Raw genomic sequence first — 20,000 nt, 5'->3', positions numbered from 1 at the left:
CCACAGCCTATCTATTAAATGAAATTTGTCATTTGTCTGTGTATGTTTGCATTTTTTTGCAAAGACTGCTGGGTCAGCAACCACCAAATGTGACACACAGACCAAATTCGACCCGGGGATTGTCCTAAGGGTATTTTCATTCATCACCTCAGCCTTTAAAGACCCAGAAGATCCTTAAGGCCTTGAAGACCCCTTAGACCCCAAAGTCCCCAAAGATTCATAAGACCTTTAAGACCCCAAATATCCCGACTGGCAGGGTCTCCAAGCAGCCATTAAACTTCTAGACTGCTTTCCCATCTCGACTTCCTCCGACATCAATTCATCCTGGGAATTCTTTCAAAGAAACTTGCTCTCCCTCATGCACAGATTTATCCCCTCTCGTGTTCAGTTGTCCTACCCTTCCTCCCGCCCTTGGTTCACTGAAGCTTGTGGCGAGGCAGTTGTCCTGAAACAACTTGCCTTCGCCTCATGGAAGGCAAATCCAACTGTAGGCAATCTCAGTTCCTTCCACAAAGCTCGGAACAAATGTGTGTCTACCCTGAGGAGAGACAGAAAACATTATCTTTCTACTCTCAAGTCTGAACTCTCAAATCCTGGTGGCATCTAGTTAAGTCTGTTTCTGGTGTATGTTCCCCCTTCCATCCCCTCCCTTACCTCATATGGTCGCACAGCTAACACTGCACGTGAAAAGGCTGAATGCCTAAACTCTGTGTTTGCTTCTAAATCTTATGTCCCAAACCCATCGCTTTCTGTGCCCACCTTATCCAGTCACATCCAGCTGTTCCTTGATTCTGTGTCCTTTTCTCCTGACAAGGTGGAGAGTTTTCTGTCAAACCTCGACTCAGATTCTGCAAACACTCCAGATGGCATCAGCCCACGTGTCTTAAAAACCTGCTCCTCTGCTCTTGCTCACCCTCTCTCTGTTCTATTCACCCTCTCATTTGCTCAAGGTCATCTGCCATCTGCTTGCAAATCAGCAAACATCACTGCCCTGCATAAAAAGGTGCAAAAACAGATCCCTGCAACTACAGACCAATCAGCAAGGTTATGGAATCCATCATCGTTTCAGACATTAAATCCTTCCTCTTTTCCAATGGCTTGATTTCCGATCATCAATTTGATTTCAGACCAGGTCACTCTACCCTGGACATGCTGCTTCTGCTCTCTAAACAATGGATGGAGGTCCTCAATGCCAGACATGAAATCCGAGATATATCACGTGCTTTTGACACGGTCTGGCACCCTGCCCTGCTCACCAAACTCTCTTCCTATGGTATCCAAGGCCAACTCCACTAATGGCTCGCAGACTTCCTCTCCTGTCGCAGCCAACGTATGGCCCTTGATGGAGTTCTCTCATCCCCTCTTCCTGTCCAGGCTGGAGTTCCTCAAGGCAGTATTCTAGGTCCTGTTCTTTTTCTGGTTTTCATCAATGATATCTCACACTCTCTGGAAAATCCTCTTTATCTCTTTGCTGATGACTCCACCCTCTGCCGTACCATCTGTCATCCCTCAGACTGGCAAGCAGCAGCTTCTTCGTTCACTGCAGACCTGGGTAAAATCACAAACTGGTCCAACACGTGGAACATGTCTTTCAATCCGGACAAATCTCACACTCTCACTATGTCTCTCCGAAAGGACCATTTGGCAACCCCCCATCCACTTTCTCAACAATCCTCTTGATGAAGTCCTTTCTTTCAAGCTTCTGGGTCTCATGATCTGCCATGATCTTTCCTGGGAAAGCTACATTTCCAACCTCGCCTCCAAAGCCAGTCACTCACTGGGAATCCTCCGTCGTGCAAAGTCCTTCCTCGGCCCACCTGAGCTCCGGACCACATACAAAGCTTTTGTCCATAGCCTGATGGAGTACTGCTCTCCCTTTTGGGCTGGTACTCCTGCCTCTCACCTTTCTCAGCTTCATGCTGTGAAAACCAAGGCATTTAGGATCATTGGCATCTCCCGCGATGAAGCTGAGTCTTTGGGTCTCTCACTCTCTCACTGCAGGCAGGTCGGTGGTCTTTATGTCTTTTACCGTCTCCTCGCCGGCCTCAACCCCCCCCCCACCCCATATTTCCGCCCCTTCTGAAGGTCCGCCAGCACTCAAGATCCGCCAGCAACCCCCTTCTGATACAACTACCAAAATTCAGAATCACTGCTCACCTTCACTCTTTCATTCCTCTCTTTTCCCACCTTTGGAACAAACTGTCTCACTTTATTCAATCCCACTCTTCCCTACAGGTCTTCAAAATATCTGTTTACCACCATCTCTTATCTTCCCCCATCCAAAACCATGATCATTTCTAACCCCACTAATCCACCACAAACCCACCTACTTCAAATTCCCTGCTTTCCTTCCTGAAAGTCCCTGTAGTGTCCATCTTGTATTCCCCGTGTTCCCCGCCCCATCCCTCTCCCTTCCACAGATCTCATAATGTCTCGGTTCCCCACTGTTTTGTCCTTCCCTCTCCCGTCCCTCTTGTCTCCTGCTCCCCTTGGAATACGTTCTGTGTGTTCGATCTCATATGAGCCTCGCCATTGCATACAAAAAAAACCCTTTAAGACCTGAAGACTCTAACACCCTGGAAACCCCAAAGACTGGTAAGATCCCTTATGACCTCGAAGACCTTGAAGACCCATAAATCCCCTAAGACCATTTAAGACTTTATGGACCCTTTAGACTCCAAAGAGCCTTAATACCCTGAAGAGATTCCAAAGACCTGTCAGACTCTTTAAGACCTCAAAGACCCTTAAGATAGCTAAGACCCAAAAGACCCGTAAAACCCATAAGAATAATTAATTAGTCAGGAAGCCACCGGGGAAATTGCCTGAGAGAGATATTGTTTTACTTATTGTTTTTTAGAAGTTATTATGTACACGTACACTTTAATATACACCCTGAGAAAATTCCTTTGTGGGAGGAGGGAGGGGAGTGAGGTTGTAGGAGGTGGGAGGCGGGAGGAGTCGGGGTGAGGTGGGAGTCTGGAGTTTAGGGGGTGGGATGGGAGCAGGTGGAAAGAGAGTGGAGAAGGAGTGGGGTGGGAGTCTGGAGCAGGGTGGGTGGGATGAGGGAAGGGAAAGTGTGGGAGGAGGGAGGGGAAAGGGTGGGAGGACGGACCGGGTGTTGCCTGGCAATGCTGGGTACCTTTACTAGTCTTAAATATAGTTCAAATGAAATAGTAGGTGACAATGAGTCGAAAGTCACTTCAATAACAGCATAGAGATGAGGAAGTCCATAAGCAGTGCCGAGTGAGCAGGAAGACCTCTTACACAATTTCCTTGCAAGCTTTTCAATTGTCTTACAAAGCCAAGGGTTTGAGGCATCCCCAGCACTCTCGAAGTGGCATGGGTCTACCTGATATAGATCGTAACCAAACGGTGAATGAATTTGATAAGTCTACGATAGCTTTGCCTCCAATTTGAAATTTCTGAAGATCTCGTAGTACATATGCCGTGGTAATTAGCTCCTCAAGGGAAAGAGGTATGTGGATCTTCCACCTTTTATTGAAATCCCTTCCTGAATCTCAACCCATCTTCAAGTGTCCCAAAACCCAATGGTTATTTCATGAATCCATGTTCAACTGGCGAGCAGGTTTGGGCCAAACTTTGGTTTATTTGAAAGATAAAGGATAAGCGATAAACAAAGCATATCGGCGCGGTAGTGTCATCGGGAAAGCTCCTGATGACTGATATTTCTTCTCCCCTTCTCACTCTGCTTTCCCAATTATGTATACTCGGAGCCAGAACACTCACAAAAACCCCTTTACTCTACAAACCGCTAGGCATCACTAGATTTGTTTGTATCCGGAAGCAACCGGAAATCTACCCAACTCCGGCGACCTCTCCACATAGGTAAAGGTCTCGCTATAACATTAGAAAGGTTAGCAGGGTGGCCTAGAGGTGCGCACACTCGCCTCTGAGCCGTCTAGCCTGGGTTTGAATCTCGGCCCACTCACAAACTAGAAGTACACAACCATGAACATAGCACTGAACAAATGCACTGCCTAACAGTCGCACGTCAACACCTACTCATGGAAAGTTGGTGGTGTGGTGATATTCTAGTCATGAGGACACCCAACTGGAATTCTTGAGGTTGTGGGTTTCAATCCATGTGCATCGTGAAGCCAGCACAACTATTACAGTTCTGACCTTAAGCTTCTAGAAACCGAGGAAGTCTCGAAAAATTTCCCATGTTGCAATTGGATCGTCAATTTTTAAATATCCCTTCTTTTTAATTTATGACCTTCAGGAACAACGGTTATTGCTGGTCTGGTGCCCATGGGATGCGATTCCACACTCTGAGGTTGACTCATAATGCCAAATGAAAAGTTTGGATGGGTAATAAAATTCCACCAATGAAAAGGCAGTCCCACCAAAAATCCCACCAACCTCATAATCACACAAGTGAAGCATTTTTAGATTTGAGAAACTCTGTAAAGACAACATAATCATATATTTACAAAGTGGCTTCTTTGATAAACACACTGAATGTGTGACGTCAACTCTTCATCATCTTCTTCTTATTCTTTATGCACCACAAGGTTGCGGGTGGGGTAGCATCATTGGCTGATGGCAAAGTTTGCGGGTGGGGTAGCATCATTGGCTGACGGCGAAGTTTGTGGGCCGGGTAGCATCATTGGCTGATGGCGAAGTTTACGGGAGAGGTAGCATCATTGGCTGGTGGCGAAGTTTGTGGGCGGGGTAGCATCAATGGCTGATGGTGAAATTTATGGGAGGGGTAGCATCATTGGCTAATGGCAAAGTTTGTGGGTGGGGTAGCATCAATGGCTAATGGGGAAATTTATGGGAGGGGTAGCATCATTGGCTGATGGCGAAGTTTACGGGAGGGGTAGCATCATTGGCTGATGGCGAAGTTTACGGGAGGGGTAGCATCATTGGCTGATGGCGAAGTTTACGGGAGGGGTAGCATCATTGGCCGATGGCGAAGTTTGCAGGTGGGATAGCATCATTGGCTGATGGTGAAGTTTGTGGGCGGGGTAGAATCATTGGCTAATGGCGAAGTTTACGGGAGGGGTAGCATCATTGGCTGATGGCGAAGTTTACGGGAGGGGTAGCATCATTGGCTGACGGTGAAGTTTGTAGGTGGGGTAGCATCATTGGCTGAGGGTGAAGTTTGTGGGCGGGATAGCATCATTGGCTGATGGTGCTGCAGTGCCGCTGACACATCATACAATGTACATGTATAAAGTGTATATAACCAGTTGCAATCATTTACCAATCCTGCCCTGACAGCACCACCAAGCTCTGCAGCCATTGCCACACAGAAGTACCAAAGCAACGACACCGTGGAAACTCCAATTTTGAGTCCTTCTGTCGAGCATGTGCCATTTTGACCTGGAAGTGCAACCTTCATCGGTACTCCTGCATCACACCTGAGCTGTTATTGCAAAGCCCTTACCAATGTCATCACAGTTTAATCGTCACACTCAACTCTCTCACTCTCACTTTTCATCTTCATTGTCGATCTGACTGATGCAGATTAACTGTGGCTTTTCATGGCAATCCATTTTGTTTTCTGTTTTTTGAAGAATAAACCTTTAAATGTCTTCTTCACCAGAACGGCTGCACAGATCGAGGGGAAACTTCACACACATTCCACAAGCCTTGGGGATACCAGGATGTTCACTAATAAATCATAGCTCACATGGTCTGACAGCATGGGTCACATGGTCTGGCAGCCATGATTTTTTTTGAAGAATAAACCTTTAGAAATCTTCTTTAGAACATCTGGACAGATCGAGGGGAAACGTCACACAAATGTTTCGCAAGCCTTTGGTATACAAGGGTGTTCACAAGTAAATCATCGGTCATATGGTCTGACAACAGTATCACATTATGATTATCACACGAGAAAATACACCTGTCACTTCGCTGACAGATATTAAGGGGGAGAGAGGAGTGGAGGGGGGAGAGAGAGGAGGGAGGGGGGGAGAGATAGGAGGCAGGGGAGGGAGAGAGAGGAGGCAGGGGAGGGAGAGAGCGGAGGCAGGGGAGGGAGAGAGAGGAGGCAGAGGAGGGAGAGAGAGGAGGCAGGGGAGGGAGAGAGAGGAGGCAGGGGAGGGAGAGAGAGGAGGCAGGGGAGGGGCGAGAGAGGAGGCAGGGGAGGGAGAGAGAGGAGGCAGGGGAGGGAGAGAGAGGAGGCAGAGGAGGGAAAGAGAGGAGGCAGGGGAGGGAGAGAGAGGAGGCAGGGGAGGGAGGGAGAGGAGGCAGAGGAGGGAGAGAGAGGAGGCAGGGGAGGGAGAGAGAGGAGGCAGGGGAGGGAGAGAGAGAGGAGGCAGGGGGAGGGAAAGAGCGGAGGCAGGGGAGGGAAAGAGAGGATATTGGGAAGGGAGGGAGAGGATGGAGGGAAGGGAGAAGGGAGGTTAGGATTGAGTGAAGGGAGAGGAGAGGACAGAGGGAAAGGAGAGGAGGGGCGGAAGGAGAGGAAGGGGGGGAAGAGTGAGGAAGGGGTGGGAGGTGGGGAGAGCAACTCCTCATGAAACGTTGCCATATACTGTGGGAGGGAGGAATGCAAGAAGGGGTTGAGAGAGCGATGAGAGAAAATGACACACACACACACACACACACACACACACACACACACACACACACACACACACACACACACACACACACACAGAGAGAGAGAGAGAGAGAGAGAGAGAGAGAGAGAGAGAGAGAGAGAGAGAGAGAGAGAGAGAGAGAGAGAGAGAGAGAGAGAGAGAGAGAGGAAAAAAAAAAAAAGAAGAAGAAGAGAGAAAGGTGAGCGGTGGAGGTGGGATTAGTAAAGACAATGATATGTTATGCTTAAAGACCGAACCCACTCATAAAAACAACTCATGTCAGAACAGCTGTACACACACGACACAACAGAGTTTGTAAAGTAATCCTCTGGCACATCTGCAAAAACTTTGATATCCCAGTTCCAGAAAATTTGTGGGAACATGAACCAAAAGCAATCGCTGAAAACATGGAAGTACTTACCGCTTACGTACGAACTTATGATCCCATCGAGTGTGAACATCGAAAACAAAGCATTGCGACCAGATATCATACTTGGGTACAAAAAAAGAGAGAAGAAGGCATTGCTAAGTGTGTTGTTTACACCAGTGATTTTGGACTAAATGATGCAGAAATCATGAAAATGACCAAACGCTATGACCACAAGAATGAATTGAAAAGATCCTGGAAGCTGAAGAATGCCAAAGTTGAACCAGTGACAGTTGGAGCTACAGGAATGATGACAAAGAACCTCACAGAGATATTGAAAACCACCCCTGGGAATATTATTGCAAACAAACTACAGTTGGAAGCTGTCCAGGGCTCAGTAACAATCCTCAAAAGAGCTTTCGGAACAAAACTTTGAGAACAGAAAACTTCACAGCTTGGTCCATGAATCGTGACCCCTTACTGAAATGAAGGTGGATACTTTGAGCCCACCCTGGGAGGACTCCATTCCACATTCTGAAACCTGCATATGTAGATACCAATCAAGGACACACAAACACATACACACACACACACACACACACACACACACACACACACACACACACACACAAACACATACACACACACACACACACACGTGGATACTTTGAGACCTGGTAGATCTCTGTTTCTCCTGAAAACCACCCACATGTGGAGATAGCAGGCAACAACAGCAACTTGCACATAACATACATACAAAAAAAACACACACTCACCTTGAGACCTGGGGTGGGAGCAGTTAAACTACACACTATCTTCCTGGCAAAGGTCTGCCTGCACGCATGCATGCATACATGCTCGTGCATGCAGCGATCTTTGCACGCCACCGATCAGCTCACTCCGAATTTGATTCAAACATGCTAGTCCCCTCAAGAGAGGGGGATAGATGGGGGACCAAGAGGAGGGTTGGGAGAGAGAGAAGGAGAGAGAGAGAGAGAGAGAGAGAGAGAGAGAGAGAGAGAGAGAGAGAGAGAGAGAGAGAGAGAGAGATAGAGAGATATCGGTGTCGGAATGAGGGGGTAGGTTTGGGAGGGAGAGGAGTGAGGGATTCCGGTAGATGTGACCCCAAGTTTATTGTCCATCTGAGAGACGACACACACATTGCTGAATCACTCTGCCTGTGAAACACTGGGATGACAGTTTATAGCTGGGTCGGGATTTGAATCTTGGCTGCACAGAGTGAGCATACGTACCTCTCAGCTTTCCTGCCATGGTTTGGCGATTCATTATTTCATAACTGAAAAGATATTTTCTCATTCTAATCATATAAGTTATTCACTCTTAAAAGTGAAACGTTTAATTTTTATTTATATTTATCTATGCCGACATAATGGGTCGTATAATGGAAGAACAAAAAGGGGAAACGTGGAAAATAAAATTTCACATTTTCAGCGAGCCAGCCACCACCTGTTGCACCATAGAACAACACATGGCCAATGCAGGCGAGTGACCCCAAACTTTGTTCAAGTCCATCGACATACAGTATTCAACAACGGTGCGAATATTGTAGCATGCTCGCCAAGTGGCTTAAGCACTCCAACAAAACGGTTGATAAGAAACAGCTCGCTTAGCACGCAATTAGCAATCACCAAACCGAAATGTTAAACATACACCTCCCGAAGATGCCAGATACGTCAAATATGTCCGAATTGGACAAATTAACACTTTTATAGGAGTCGGAACTGCTTGTAAATTCGATTCTGAAGCTTAAATTTTGTAATTCTCCTGAGTTTAAGAGATTCTCATGGTGATCGCATGTGCGGAAATGAAATATAGCGAAGAACGCTGATGTCTCTGGGCGTTTATTAGCATCACAATGTGCCCAGCGATTTGTAGCTTTAATGAACAGGCATTCGATAATATGAGTGACGAGAGTGAAAAAAAAACTTTTTCGTTAAGAAATCGTTGCAGCCTGCTCCAAGTCAAAGAATGGTTGAGCAGGCCAAAAAAACATGGCGGCTTCAGACCCCAGCGAGGTTACCCAGGAAAATGGGTGACCGAGGATGCGCCTGATAAAGGATGTAATTAAATAAGCCATCAATTATCTTCAAAAGGGGTGTTTTAATTTACCCAAACACCCAATGTTCAGTCTTGCACTTCCTTGGAGTCCTCTTAGCATGCATGCAAAGTTTCAGGCTGCTTGGTTTCATGGTTTTGGAGTTATGGAGGAGACACACACACACACACACATACTGACATTTATTTGTATAGATTGTTACATTACATTGCATTAGCTATCACATGGCAGATATCACAGCTTCTGAAAGTCACATTATTCAATTGTTAAAACTTTTAGAAAAAAAACAAGAAAAATGGTCATGAAAATTGTTACGTATGGGACACCATGTGTTGTATGAGACACAAGGCCTAATTTGCACAACTGATTAATGAGTTTTATTTTTCAATAGTTATGAAAACGAGAAGATACTATACATAATTCATCTCCAAACAATAAATAAATCAGAAATGTCTTCTTGTTATTATATTTTCAAAATTTTCAAATTGTCCCTTATGTACAATTGTATGTAATGCTCTAGTCTCATACAAAATCATTTTAAAATCAGTTATGGAATGAATGCTAAATTATATTTTGACACTTATTTACAGTAATTAATACGTTACAGTAGTTTACGGAGCTAAAGATGTTGTAGTGGCGTCCACCATTACCAGCTGTTTTCAGGCGGAGTTCAGGATTCTAACTTCAATGCACAATCGTGGGGTCTACTTCTGGCATCCCCTGGGAGGTCGCCTGGCTTGCGGACCTGGACGTTAACAGTTGGTATAAAAGGAAAAACACACAAACACTCTGCTCATTGACTTGCATAATTTCATTCATAGTTTTTTCATTCGTTTTTTTTTTTTGCCACCTTCACATTTCGCCCTCCAGGCGACTGTCTCGTTTACCTATGGTTAAACTAACTCAACCAGCCCTGGAGTCGAGGGGGCCTCGAGCTCCCCATGTTGCGCCAATGATTAGGACGGTTGCATATGCATGTATTCTGAATTGAGTTGAGTTCACCTTTAAAGGATTCCATTAGTAAATATTGAATGCCATTGGAATCGTTGAGTGGTTGAGGCGAGGGAGCTGATAGTTGGGGAAGGGTGAGGTTGTGATTGTGTTGGTAGATGGAGAGAAAGGTAGGTGGAGGGGGGTCTTCGTTCCAGAAGTGTGCAGCTGCACAGTTATTCAGACAGAATTAAATATTCGGTTACTTTTAACAAGTTCTCAAATGTTGTAGTCACAGTAGGGTGTAGTATAAGTAGTAGGAGATAAAAGTAATGGGACAAATTTCTGTTGTGTAGCAGTCAGCCCACATGTCGGTTCTTCAGCTCAACCATTTTTAATGGCGTCTCCTGCTGCCCTTACTCCACAGCTCTCTGACGTCACTCTCGGTTCCACTTCGTCATTACCGGTTCATCATGCATTCATTAATATTCTTGTAACTCCCAAAACCACAATTCCCTTTATAGTTTGTAATCATGACCTTGTAGGTTCTGCCAACATGAAACATGCTGTCCCATCACTTTTGCTCTTTGTGGCATATCTTTCCAGGTGCACAAGATTGGCTGTATGTCTATTTGCACAATGTGCCCGGTAACGTAGCCACCAAGTATGCTGATGCAATGCTACCTCCAGCTGTATTGGGTGTGGTTCCACAGAGCGTCCTAACACATTACTTCTTCTTCTTCGTTTGTATCCGGCACAAGGCTGTGGGGTACCATCGTGGGCTGAGGGCACGGCTGTGCTGCTGATGCAGCACCCTCTGTTGGTTAGGGCAGGTATTTGTAATTTGTTCCTGGTGCTGGAGAGAGTTCGCATACTTTTAACGAAGATCTTTGATTCGTTCACTTTTCTTTTTTAACAGCTATAAAACTTTCTCTATCTTCACGAAGATAATTAATGATGCTCTGTCCTGTCTGCGAAGCACCGATATGACAGTTTGTCAGGTCGGGAATCGAACCCAGATGATAGGCAGCTCAAAGGCAGGTGTGCTCGAACTCCCTCTCCCTCTACAGAGACATCACAGAAGTAAATGGACACCTTAAATTTCTTCATTTAATCTGTATAATGCAGTTTTACTCAGTGATTTGAAGTAATATTCGACTATTTATTTGCTGAAACGAGTTGCTGGGTCTTGTAGACTGAAACGAGACTTGTACAACAATGAACTATGCCTCGAAGCCAGAGAGCACACAAACTTTCCGATTTTCAAAGAGGACAAATTGTTCACCAATCGGAAGGTGGAGTCAGCCAGCATCAGATAGCTCAGAACCTTGGCATTCTGCTCTCTACAGTCAATCGGGTGATTGTGCAATTCACCAGCGAAGGCAAAGAATCCACAGCTTCCCGTTCTGGTTGATTTGGGCCCTCAGAAAGGTGTCTTCGAGCTGCCAAGCGGTCCATTGAGAAAACTCCCCGTTGCAAGGCAGCAGATGTTTCAGAGGAGGTCCGAGTTAGCTCAAGAACTGCCGTGCAGTGCCTTCATCAAATGGGCTACTATGGGAGAGCAGCTCGGAGAAAACCTCTTCTTAGACCAGCCAACATTCAAATGAGAAAGAAGTGGGCTGATGAGATGGCCAACAGACCCTTGGAGTTTTAGCAAACTGTCATTTTTTTCAGATATGTCCCAATTTACTCAATTTTCTGACAGTGGATGTGTATGGGTCTGGAAGACTTCCCAGTCAAGAGTTATCTTTGAACCGATTGCAGCCAACTGTCAAACATGGTGGTTTTTAAGTGATGGTGTGGAGAGCAATCTGAAGCGCTGGTCGGTCAGAGCTTGTGGAGTGTGTTGGCAACATCAACTCTATGATACACATTTCTATCCTTGAGGATGGACTTCTCCCAGTGTTCTCCACTGGCCAGATGGTCCAAAACAACACTCTGTTCATGGAAGATGGACCTCCATGCCACACTGCAAAAAAGACCAAAGAATGGCAGGACAGAAATGGGATCAAGCGACTTCCAGGGCCAAGTCAGTCTCCTGACATGAATCCCATTGAACACCTCTGGGCCATATTGGATCGAGCTGTGCGGAAAAAAATTCCAGGAAACCAACGTCACGGAGAGAATTGCGAACCCGTTTGCGTGAAGCCTGGGCAGAAATCCCATAAGAGAAAATTTCACAACTCATTCGTTCTATGCCTGAAAGAGTAAAAGCATTGAAATCTGCAAATGGCAAGTCTACCAAATACGCGTGTATGTAATAAAATGGATCAAATATGCTTCAAATGATAAATAAATAAATAAACCAATGTCACCCTCAGGGTGACACGTATCTTGCCAAAAGGTGACCACGTGTGACTTCTTTAAGGTCACACTGAGGTGAACAGAGCTGCTATTCACCAGGAGCGACTCCTTGAGGAATATCTGCCTACGAGAGATTCCGATGAGAATCGTTCTAGAGTAACCATGAAAAATATGCTTTTGCCTTATCATGTCACCAAATAACGTCATAATGTCTCAAGCTTGACATATCTAGAAAGCACTCATCGAGGTGTTCAATTTGAGGTATGACACGATATGGTTCCTAAAACTTGAAAATTTGACCTTGGGGTCAAATATGTTTGAGCTTTGGCGCTAACCATGAATGTCAAGGCCAATCGCCACCAAAAATTAATCAGCTGAGCGCCAGACCATGAACTATATTCCCATGAAGTTTGAAGACGATCCGATCAAAATTACTCAAAAAATAAGGGTTTCGTCGACTCCCCTGATTTGCGCCAAATGACCTTGACCTTGACCTTCAAAATTGTGTGCGCTGAAAGGGACCTCTATAGGCCTCTGATATGCGAAATTACAAAAATTTCCAATGATAACTGTGCTCTGCAGAGTGATTTATATGTGATTACAGACCAAAAAAACCAAAAAAAAACATGAAGGTCAAGGTCAATCGCCACCAAAAATTAATCAGCTGAGCACCAGACCATGAACTATATTCCCATGAAGTTTGAAGACGATCCGATCAAAATTACTCAAAACATAAGGGTTTCGTCGACTCCCCTGATTTGCGCCAAAGTGACCTTGACCTTTGACCTTGACCTTCAAAATTTTGTGCACTGAAAGGGACCTCTATAGGCCTCTCATATGCGAAGTTACAAAAATTTCCGATGATAACTGTGCTCTGCAGAATTTTTTATACGTGATTACAGACAAAAATAAAAATAAAAAAAACATACAAGCTGACTAACATATCTTGCAAAACTTCGTTTTGGCAAGATAATAATTTGAAAATCATGATGTCTATTTACTTCTGTCATGTCTCTGTACACTCGACATGATCCTGGTAAGACTGGTGATCAACCCACAGACAAGGCTTTGGCTAGAATCCCGACACACACACACACACACACACACACACACACACACACACACACACACACACACACACACACACACACACACACACACACACACACACACACACACACACACACACACACACACACACACAATGGCACATTGTTTGCTAAAGATACTATGGGATCTTTAACATGCACGAATGAGTACAAACAGATGAGGCAGCTGGCGAGATGTCTTCATACCTAAAACAACACCCAAGGGGGACATGCAAGCATTCAAAGGCACGGACATACTGCGATGGGGATCAAACCTGAACTTGGACATCATTATTAGACTTAGACCTGCGTAACCACTACAAAAGCAGTTTCTGTCGACGATTGCCATATACGAGAGAGAAAGGCAGCTTATAATAATAGTAAAGCTCATCACTGGGCCAGCTGAGGGTTACAGCTAAATATAGGGTGTCCCTTATAAACAGGTGTCTCTGGGTGCCTTTGTGCTGCGGATCGCTACGCAGAGACAGAGACGTACAGGGAGCAGGTAAGAGATTAACTTTATGTACAAACAGAGCTACAGGTGTGACCTCGACACGTAATGCTTCTTTTGGACCCCAAACCACCGGGAGGCGATTATAGGTCTTACAGGGTTAATGATTATTTATTTATTTTAAAACATGACAATATTGTACGTGGACATCATTGATGCAAAGCAGCAGATTGAGTGTATTATGTTTATGTCTCTATATCTGCACTTAACGGTTATGGATAGGTAAAGGTGTTATCATAAAGGTAAAGGTGTTATCAGAAAGGTAAAGGTGTTATCAGAAAGCAAAAGGCTTCAAACTTGAATGTTTGTAACCCTCGGTTCTCTCATCCGCTAGCACGCGTTCCCAAGGCATGTTTCGAAAGGAGTAGGCCATTGTGCACCGGCAATTTCAGCCAAAGTCTAAATGGCGGTCGTGCATCGCGCTGGAAGATGATGCAAGCAGTCCGCCGAATTGGTGACTAAATCCTGGCCAACTAGGCCTCTCAATTCGCTTGATCCTGGACCACTCTGTTGGCTCCAAAAGGCATCAGTTGAACCTCGAACCCATGAATCGAGACACGCAGGTAGGTAAGCTCACCTGAAGGACGTGTGGGAAAGATAATGGACACAAGGGTTAAGACCACTATGAGAAGAGGAAGATTAAAAATGCCCATCATTTTAGTGTACTCATGATGAATGTGGCCCATCAGGACCCATCCTTTATAAGAGGTGTGGGCTGAGAATCTCGGATGTTCGAGGTGTCGAGGTAAAGTCGTGTGGGAGGAAGAGCAGAAAATGTAAGTAGTTTTTGAACACGTATAATTAAGGGAGACTGCTGCACATAAGGTTTCTATGGAAACAATTTAGGAGAGGCTCCATGGTGACCGATTAATTACACATAATGATTATGATGTTACGAATTATGAGGACAAGTAAAATCAAGGTGATGTGTGGGCGTCAAGGCTGATATGTCCGCACGTGGCATCTGAGATTCCTACCTCGCCCCTTCATCTTACAACACCAGAAGTGGACCACCGATGGCCTGGAGTCTGTAGATCAGTTCTTCCAACTGATGGAGCAAGACAACGCCCCTAATGTGTCACAATACTTTCCTAATTAGAAAAAAATAAAGAACATCATTGTGTTTTATTAATTTCAAGCTACTGTACTGTGTATTGTACATTTTATCCAGGTATGCTTCATGACAACTTCCAGGATGTAATACTTCAAGTTGACCAACATGGAGCAGTATGACTGAGTTCATGATTCTTTTGCTTCATCTGCAGAGGCACCAGTGAAGGAACTTCCAATGAAGGTTCGACAGAAATTGATAGATCTCAGGAGAGACCGTGAGTGGGGAATTGACAGACCTCAGGAGCGACCAAGGGTAGGGAATTGATAGACCTCAGGAGTGACCATGGGTAGGGAATTGATAGACCTCAAGAGAGACCGCACCCTCAAACTCAATGAAGGGCAGTGACGTGCCTTTGGACCCATTTTGGCTGCAGTTGAAAAAAGAGCATCTGACCATCTCTGATCGTGCCGTTGATGTATTGCGACTGTTTTCAACAAATACCGACCAAAACCTTTGTGAGGCGAGTTTCTCAACAATGACACTCTTCAAGAACAAGAAGAGGTCATGTCTAAAGAGCCGGGATGAGGAACTTCGTGAAGCTCTTTCCTGCATAGAACCGAACATTAAGCGACTCTCAAGACAGGCACAAGTTTTCACTCGTTCCAAATGAAGTTCGGGACTTGAATTTCTCATTTGATTGCCTCTGGGAACAATGTTAAACTAGGACAGCACTCGGTAGAGTGCATACCTCCACCCAGCCTGACAATTTACGTTCTGAATCCAGACCTGAACCAAAATCTAACCGGTTTGTTCTTGTCACCGAACCAACTCATCCACCTAGTTTTGTTTTAACTCGTCAAAACTTTTTGAGATTTCATGTTCACAGACAGACAGACAAGCAGATGGGTGAAAACGTAAATTTCATTATCTTTGTCCCTGTGATCCTTAATGACATATTTGAGAGAAATATTTTTAAAAGATTCAGTTTGAAATCTCTATTGGCTGAATGTTAATGAGGATTTTCTTTCATAATGGAACTTCAAACTAGAAAGAGTCCCAAAATGCGAATCCTGCTCACGGCCGCTTTGTACTCAAACTAAACTTCTCCATATTCTCATAATAGGAGTTTGATGAAACTTTGATGACAAAAGCTCAAATGGATAAAGGAAAGTTATGGCCTAGACAGACAGACAGACAAACAAACAAGCGGTCATAGACCGGTACTTAACGAAAGCAGTCGGTGAACCCTGATCTTTAACCTCAACAACAATGGGCTTCTAGATTTTGATTGGTGAACCAGTCAGGTGACCCAATATGCAAATTCTGTTCAAATATGAAATCAATCAGATGAAGATTGTCGATTTTGTGTGACCTTCACCTTGACCTTTTGACTTCAAAAACAATAGGTTTCATTAACCTGAAATACAAACCCTGTTCAAATTTTAATTCAACTTTTTTTTTGTATACATAGTGGAGCCTCGTGGAAGAGCTAGTACATTGAACGGATCAGGACGTAACAGACAAAAACAGGACGCAAAACACACATGTATGGGGAAGGAAACTCCAAGAAGGAAAAACTTGAAAATTGGAGGGAGGATTTGGATGGGGTTAACGAGAGTAGGTTTTGGATTGGGTAAGATCTAAGATGGTGGTGAACAGCTGTCTTGAAGACCTGGAGGGAAGAATGAAATTGTAGAGGATGTGGAAGTTGATTCCACAGGTTGGAAAAAGAGGAACAAATGAGTGGACGTGAGCAGCGATCCTGGATTTAGGTAGTTTTACCAGAAGTGGGTTGTTGGTGGACCATGTGAGCCCCTTGGGGGAGGAGGAGGACAAAGCCAAAAAGGAGGTGGTAGAAGACAAAGAGACCTCCGAACTGCCTGTGATGGCGAAGTGATAGACTCAGCTTCAGCACCAATGATTCCAATAATCATAAAGGCCTTGGTTTCCACAGCATAAACAAGCTGACCAAGGTGTGACACAGGAGAGCCAGCCCAGAAGGGGAGACTAGTACTCCATCAAGCTGCAGATGAAGGCCTTGTATCTGGATAGGAGTTCAGGTGTGCCAAGGAAGGACTTTGGATGACGGAAGATGCCCAGGGTCAGCTGCAACCTCCTTTCTAGCTTTGGAGGCCAATGTCAAAATGTGGTTTGCCCAAGAAAGATTGTCGCTGATAGTGAGCTCCAGGAATTTTAGTGACGAAACCTTTTCAAGATGATTATTAAGAAAGTAGATGAAGGAGGGAGAGGGTTTGCCAGACAGTCCTTTCAGAGGGAGAGAGATAGTAAGGGAATGAGATTTTTTCAGGATTGAAAGACATATTCCAAGTGTTTGATTTTTGTGATGTTTTTCTCAAGATCTGAATAGAGAGAAGAGGCTGCAATCTGCCTGTCTGAGGGATGAGGGATGTCACGACAGAGGATGGAGTCATCAGCAAATAGATGAGGAGGATTTTCCAGAGAGTGAGAGAGATCATTGATGAAGATCAGGAATAGGACTGGACCCATAACACCGCCTTGGGGCACTCCAGCTTTTACAGGGAGAGGAGATGAGAGGGTTCCGTTGAGTGCCACACGTTGGCGACGAGAGTAGAGGAAGCCAGTAAGATATGTGTGGAGTTGGCCTTGGATTCCATAGGCAGATAGTTTGGAAAGCAAGGTAGGATGCCAGAATGTATCAAAATCACATGGTATGTCCAGAGAGATGGCCCAGATCTCATGACTGATATTGAGGGCCTCCATCCATTGGTGGGAGAGTAGAATCAGCATGTCCTTGGTGGAGTGACCTGGTCTGAAACCAAATTTATTATCTGAGATGAGGTTGTTGGAGAAAATGAAGGATTTGATATCAAATTGTGATGATGGATTCCATAACCTTGCTGATGATTGGAAATAAGCTGATCGGTCTGTTGTTGAGGCGATCAGTTTTTGCACCTTTTAATGTAGTGCAGTGATGTTGGTGGATTTCCAAGCAGATGGAAGATGACCTTGTGCAAATGTTAGAGAGAAGATGTGCAGGACCAGCAGAGCAGGTTTTTAGGACATGTGCACTGATGCTGTCTGGTCCAGTAGCAGAGGCAGAGTCGAGAGTTGAAAGAACCTTCTGCACCTTCTCAGGTGCAAAACACAGAGTTCAGGAGCAATATGATACGACAGGGAAGGATGGGTACCAAGAGTTAGGGGTTGGTGACACAAGATTTGGAAGGAAACACAGAATTTAGAGATTCTGCCTTCTCAGGAGCAGCATTTGCTGTGGTGCCATTTGAGGAGAGGGAATGGATGGAAGGGGAGCATACTCAAGAGACACACTTAACAAGATGCCAACAGGTTTTCGAGGAGGGAGACAAGTTTGAAAGTTCATGCTTGAGGTTGGATAGATGTTGTTTTCTGGCTCTCTTTAGAGTGGACACCACACACACACACACACACACACACACACACACACACACACACACACACACACACACACACACACACACACACACACACACACACACACACACACACACACACACACACACACACACACACACACACACACATTTGTTGCAGCTGAGATTACCTTTGGTCGGATTTGCCTTCCAGAAAGAGAAGACAATTTGTTTCAGAGCAACTGTCTCACCACACTATTCAATGTACCATGGGTGGGAAGAAGGTAGGATAATTGAAGACGAAATGAGATTAATATGTGCAAAAGAGAGTAGGATGCTGGGGAAGAATTTTCAGGCCGAGTTAACATCAGGGACAGTAGATGTGGGAGACAAGTCCTTAAGAGCGAGGACTGCTTGCAGTTCCTGTCAATCTTCCTGAGTGAAATGCCAGATTTTGTTGGTGTTGAGGCAGTTCTCTGTAACAGTTGGATGAAAATTGGTGATTCTATGCGACCTTGACGTTTTGACCTCAAAACAAAGGCCTTCTAGCTTTTGATTGGTCAACCAATTCAGTGACCCAACATGTAAACCCTGTTCAAATTTGAAGTCAACCAGATGAAAACTGACTCCCATTGGGTCGGTGGATGGGCTAATTAATTTAAATCATTGTTTGAAATGTATACTACAAGAGCTGTGTGTGTGTGTATGTGTGTGTGTCGCCATTTTTCCCAGAGATGGTTGAACGGATCTTCATCAAACTTTCAGTTTCATCAATGAGCACTGGGAGAGTTTTAGGCATAAAAACAATTTTTGAAAATTTTGAAAAACAGTTTGTTTGGATTTTGTTTTGTTTTTTTAACACTCCGGAGTGCCAAGCCTTTGTAGCTTTGTCAAAGGAAATATTAAATAATCCCCAAGCCCATTCCTTAGTGGGTGTAGGGAAGTGTTTTATGCCCCCACAAAAAATAGATGAAGATATAATAGACATCGACATGATAAAATCGATTTGGTGTGTCATGAGGATGGAGCAAACTCGAAAATGTTCCACGAAGTAAAAAAAAATAATAATAATTAATTAATTAATAAGATTGAGAAGCCCTCCGTGCTTGAAACAATCAAAATGGAGGGAAAACCCTTCCATTTCTAGGTCATCTCTTCGAGCATGACCTAATAATATGGGTGCCGATGTCCTTCGATCCGTCCGTCCGTCCGTTCACAATGAAGTTGAAGCAGGAGATCTGGTCATTGGTGATCCTGATAGAGGTCCATGAGACGTACACGATGGTATGACTTTCAAGGTCACCGAAGGTCAAGGTCAAGGTCACGTGGCCTTTGAAGTTGCGAAAATGACGATTTTCAAATTCTATCTCCTCCGCCATTTCTCAAGCGATCTTGAATTTGATTGTGGCATATAAATCTATGGGACAATATCTAAATTTTCATCGGGCCGGATTTTCGATATTCACTTTCGTTTTCGTGTCACGTGACTTCAAAGTTGGCAAAAATGCGAAAATGACGATTTTCAAAATCTATCTCCTCCTACATTTCTCAAGTGATCTTGGATTTGATTGTGGCATATGAATGTATGGGACAATATCTAAATTTTGTCGGGACAGATTTTCGAATTTCGCTTTCGTTTGAGCGTCACGTGACTTCATAGTTTGCAAAAACTGCCCTACCTTCAGGAGGCTATATATTCTCTACTGGGCATGGTAAAAGTGAGTGAATGGTGTCATTGCAT

The 20,000-nt window shown here is 44.6% G+C and overlaps 1 protein-coding gene and 2 long non-coding RNA genes across 3 annotated transcripts in view; 2 read left to right on the top strand and 1 right to left on the bottom strand.

The window, feature by feature from the left end:
- The window catches only part of LOC147030693 (uncharacterized), a 16,372-nt gene extending 10,809 nt beyond the window's left edge, over positions 1-5,563 (top strand). The window contains exon 7 of the mRNA XM_085874990.1: positions 5,248-5,563. Within this exon, the coding sequence (XP_085731116.1) occupies positions 5,248-5,348 (101 nt within the window). The 3' untranslated portion in view covers positions 5,349-5,563. The remainder of the gene's footprint in view (positions 1-5,247) is intronic.
- A 2,775-nt stretch (positions 5,564-8,338) lies between these two features.
- LOC147030692 (uncharacterized) lies at positions 8,339-13,655 on the bottom strand. The gene is made up of 3 exons (XR_015056474.1): positions 13,531-13,655; positions 9,652-9,746; positions 8,339-9,120 (listed from the first exon to the last, which is right to left on the bottom strand). It is a non-coding gene; the product is annotated as an uncharacterized LOC147030692 (long non-coding RNA).
- A 32-nt stretch (positions 13,656-13,687) lies between these two features.
- The window catches only part of LOC147030691 (uncharacterized), a 13,369-nt gene continuing 7,056 nt past the window's right edge, over positions 13,688-20,000 (top strand). Inside the window, exon 1 of the long non-coding RNA XR_015056473.1 lies at positions 13,688-13,828. This is a non-coding gene — a long non-coding RNA (uncharacterized LOC147030691). The remainder of the gene's footprint in view (positions 13,829-20,000) is intronic.

This window comes from Eptatretus burgeri, chromosome 3 (genome assembly GCF_056783735.1).
Source record: "Eptatretus burgeri isolate ZD-2024b chromosome 3, Ebu_testis_v1, whole genome shotgun sequence".
Lineage (NCBI taxonomy): Eukaryota > Metazoa > Chordata > Myxini > Myxiniformes > Myxinidae > Eptatretus > Eptatretus burgeri.
The sequence above is the reverse complement of the archived record's forward strand: the minus strand, read 5'-3'. Positions and strand labels throughout refer to the sequence as shown.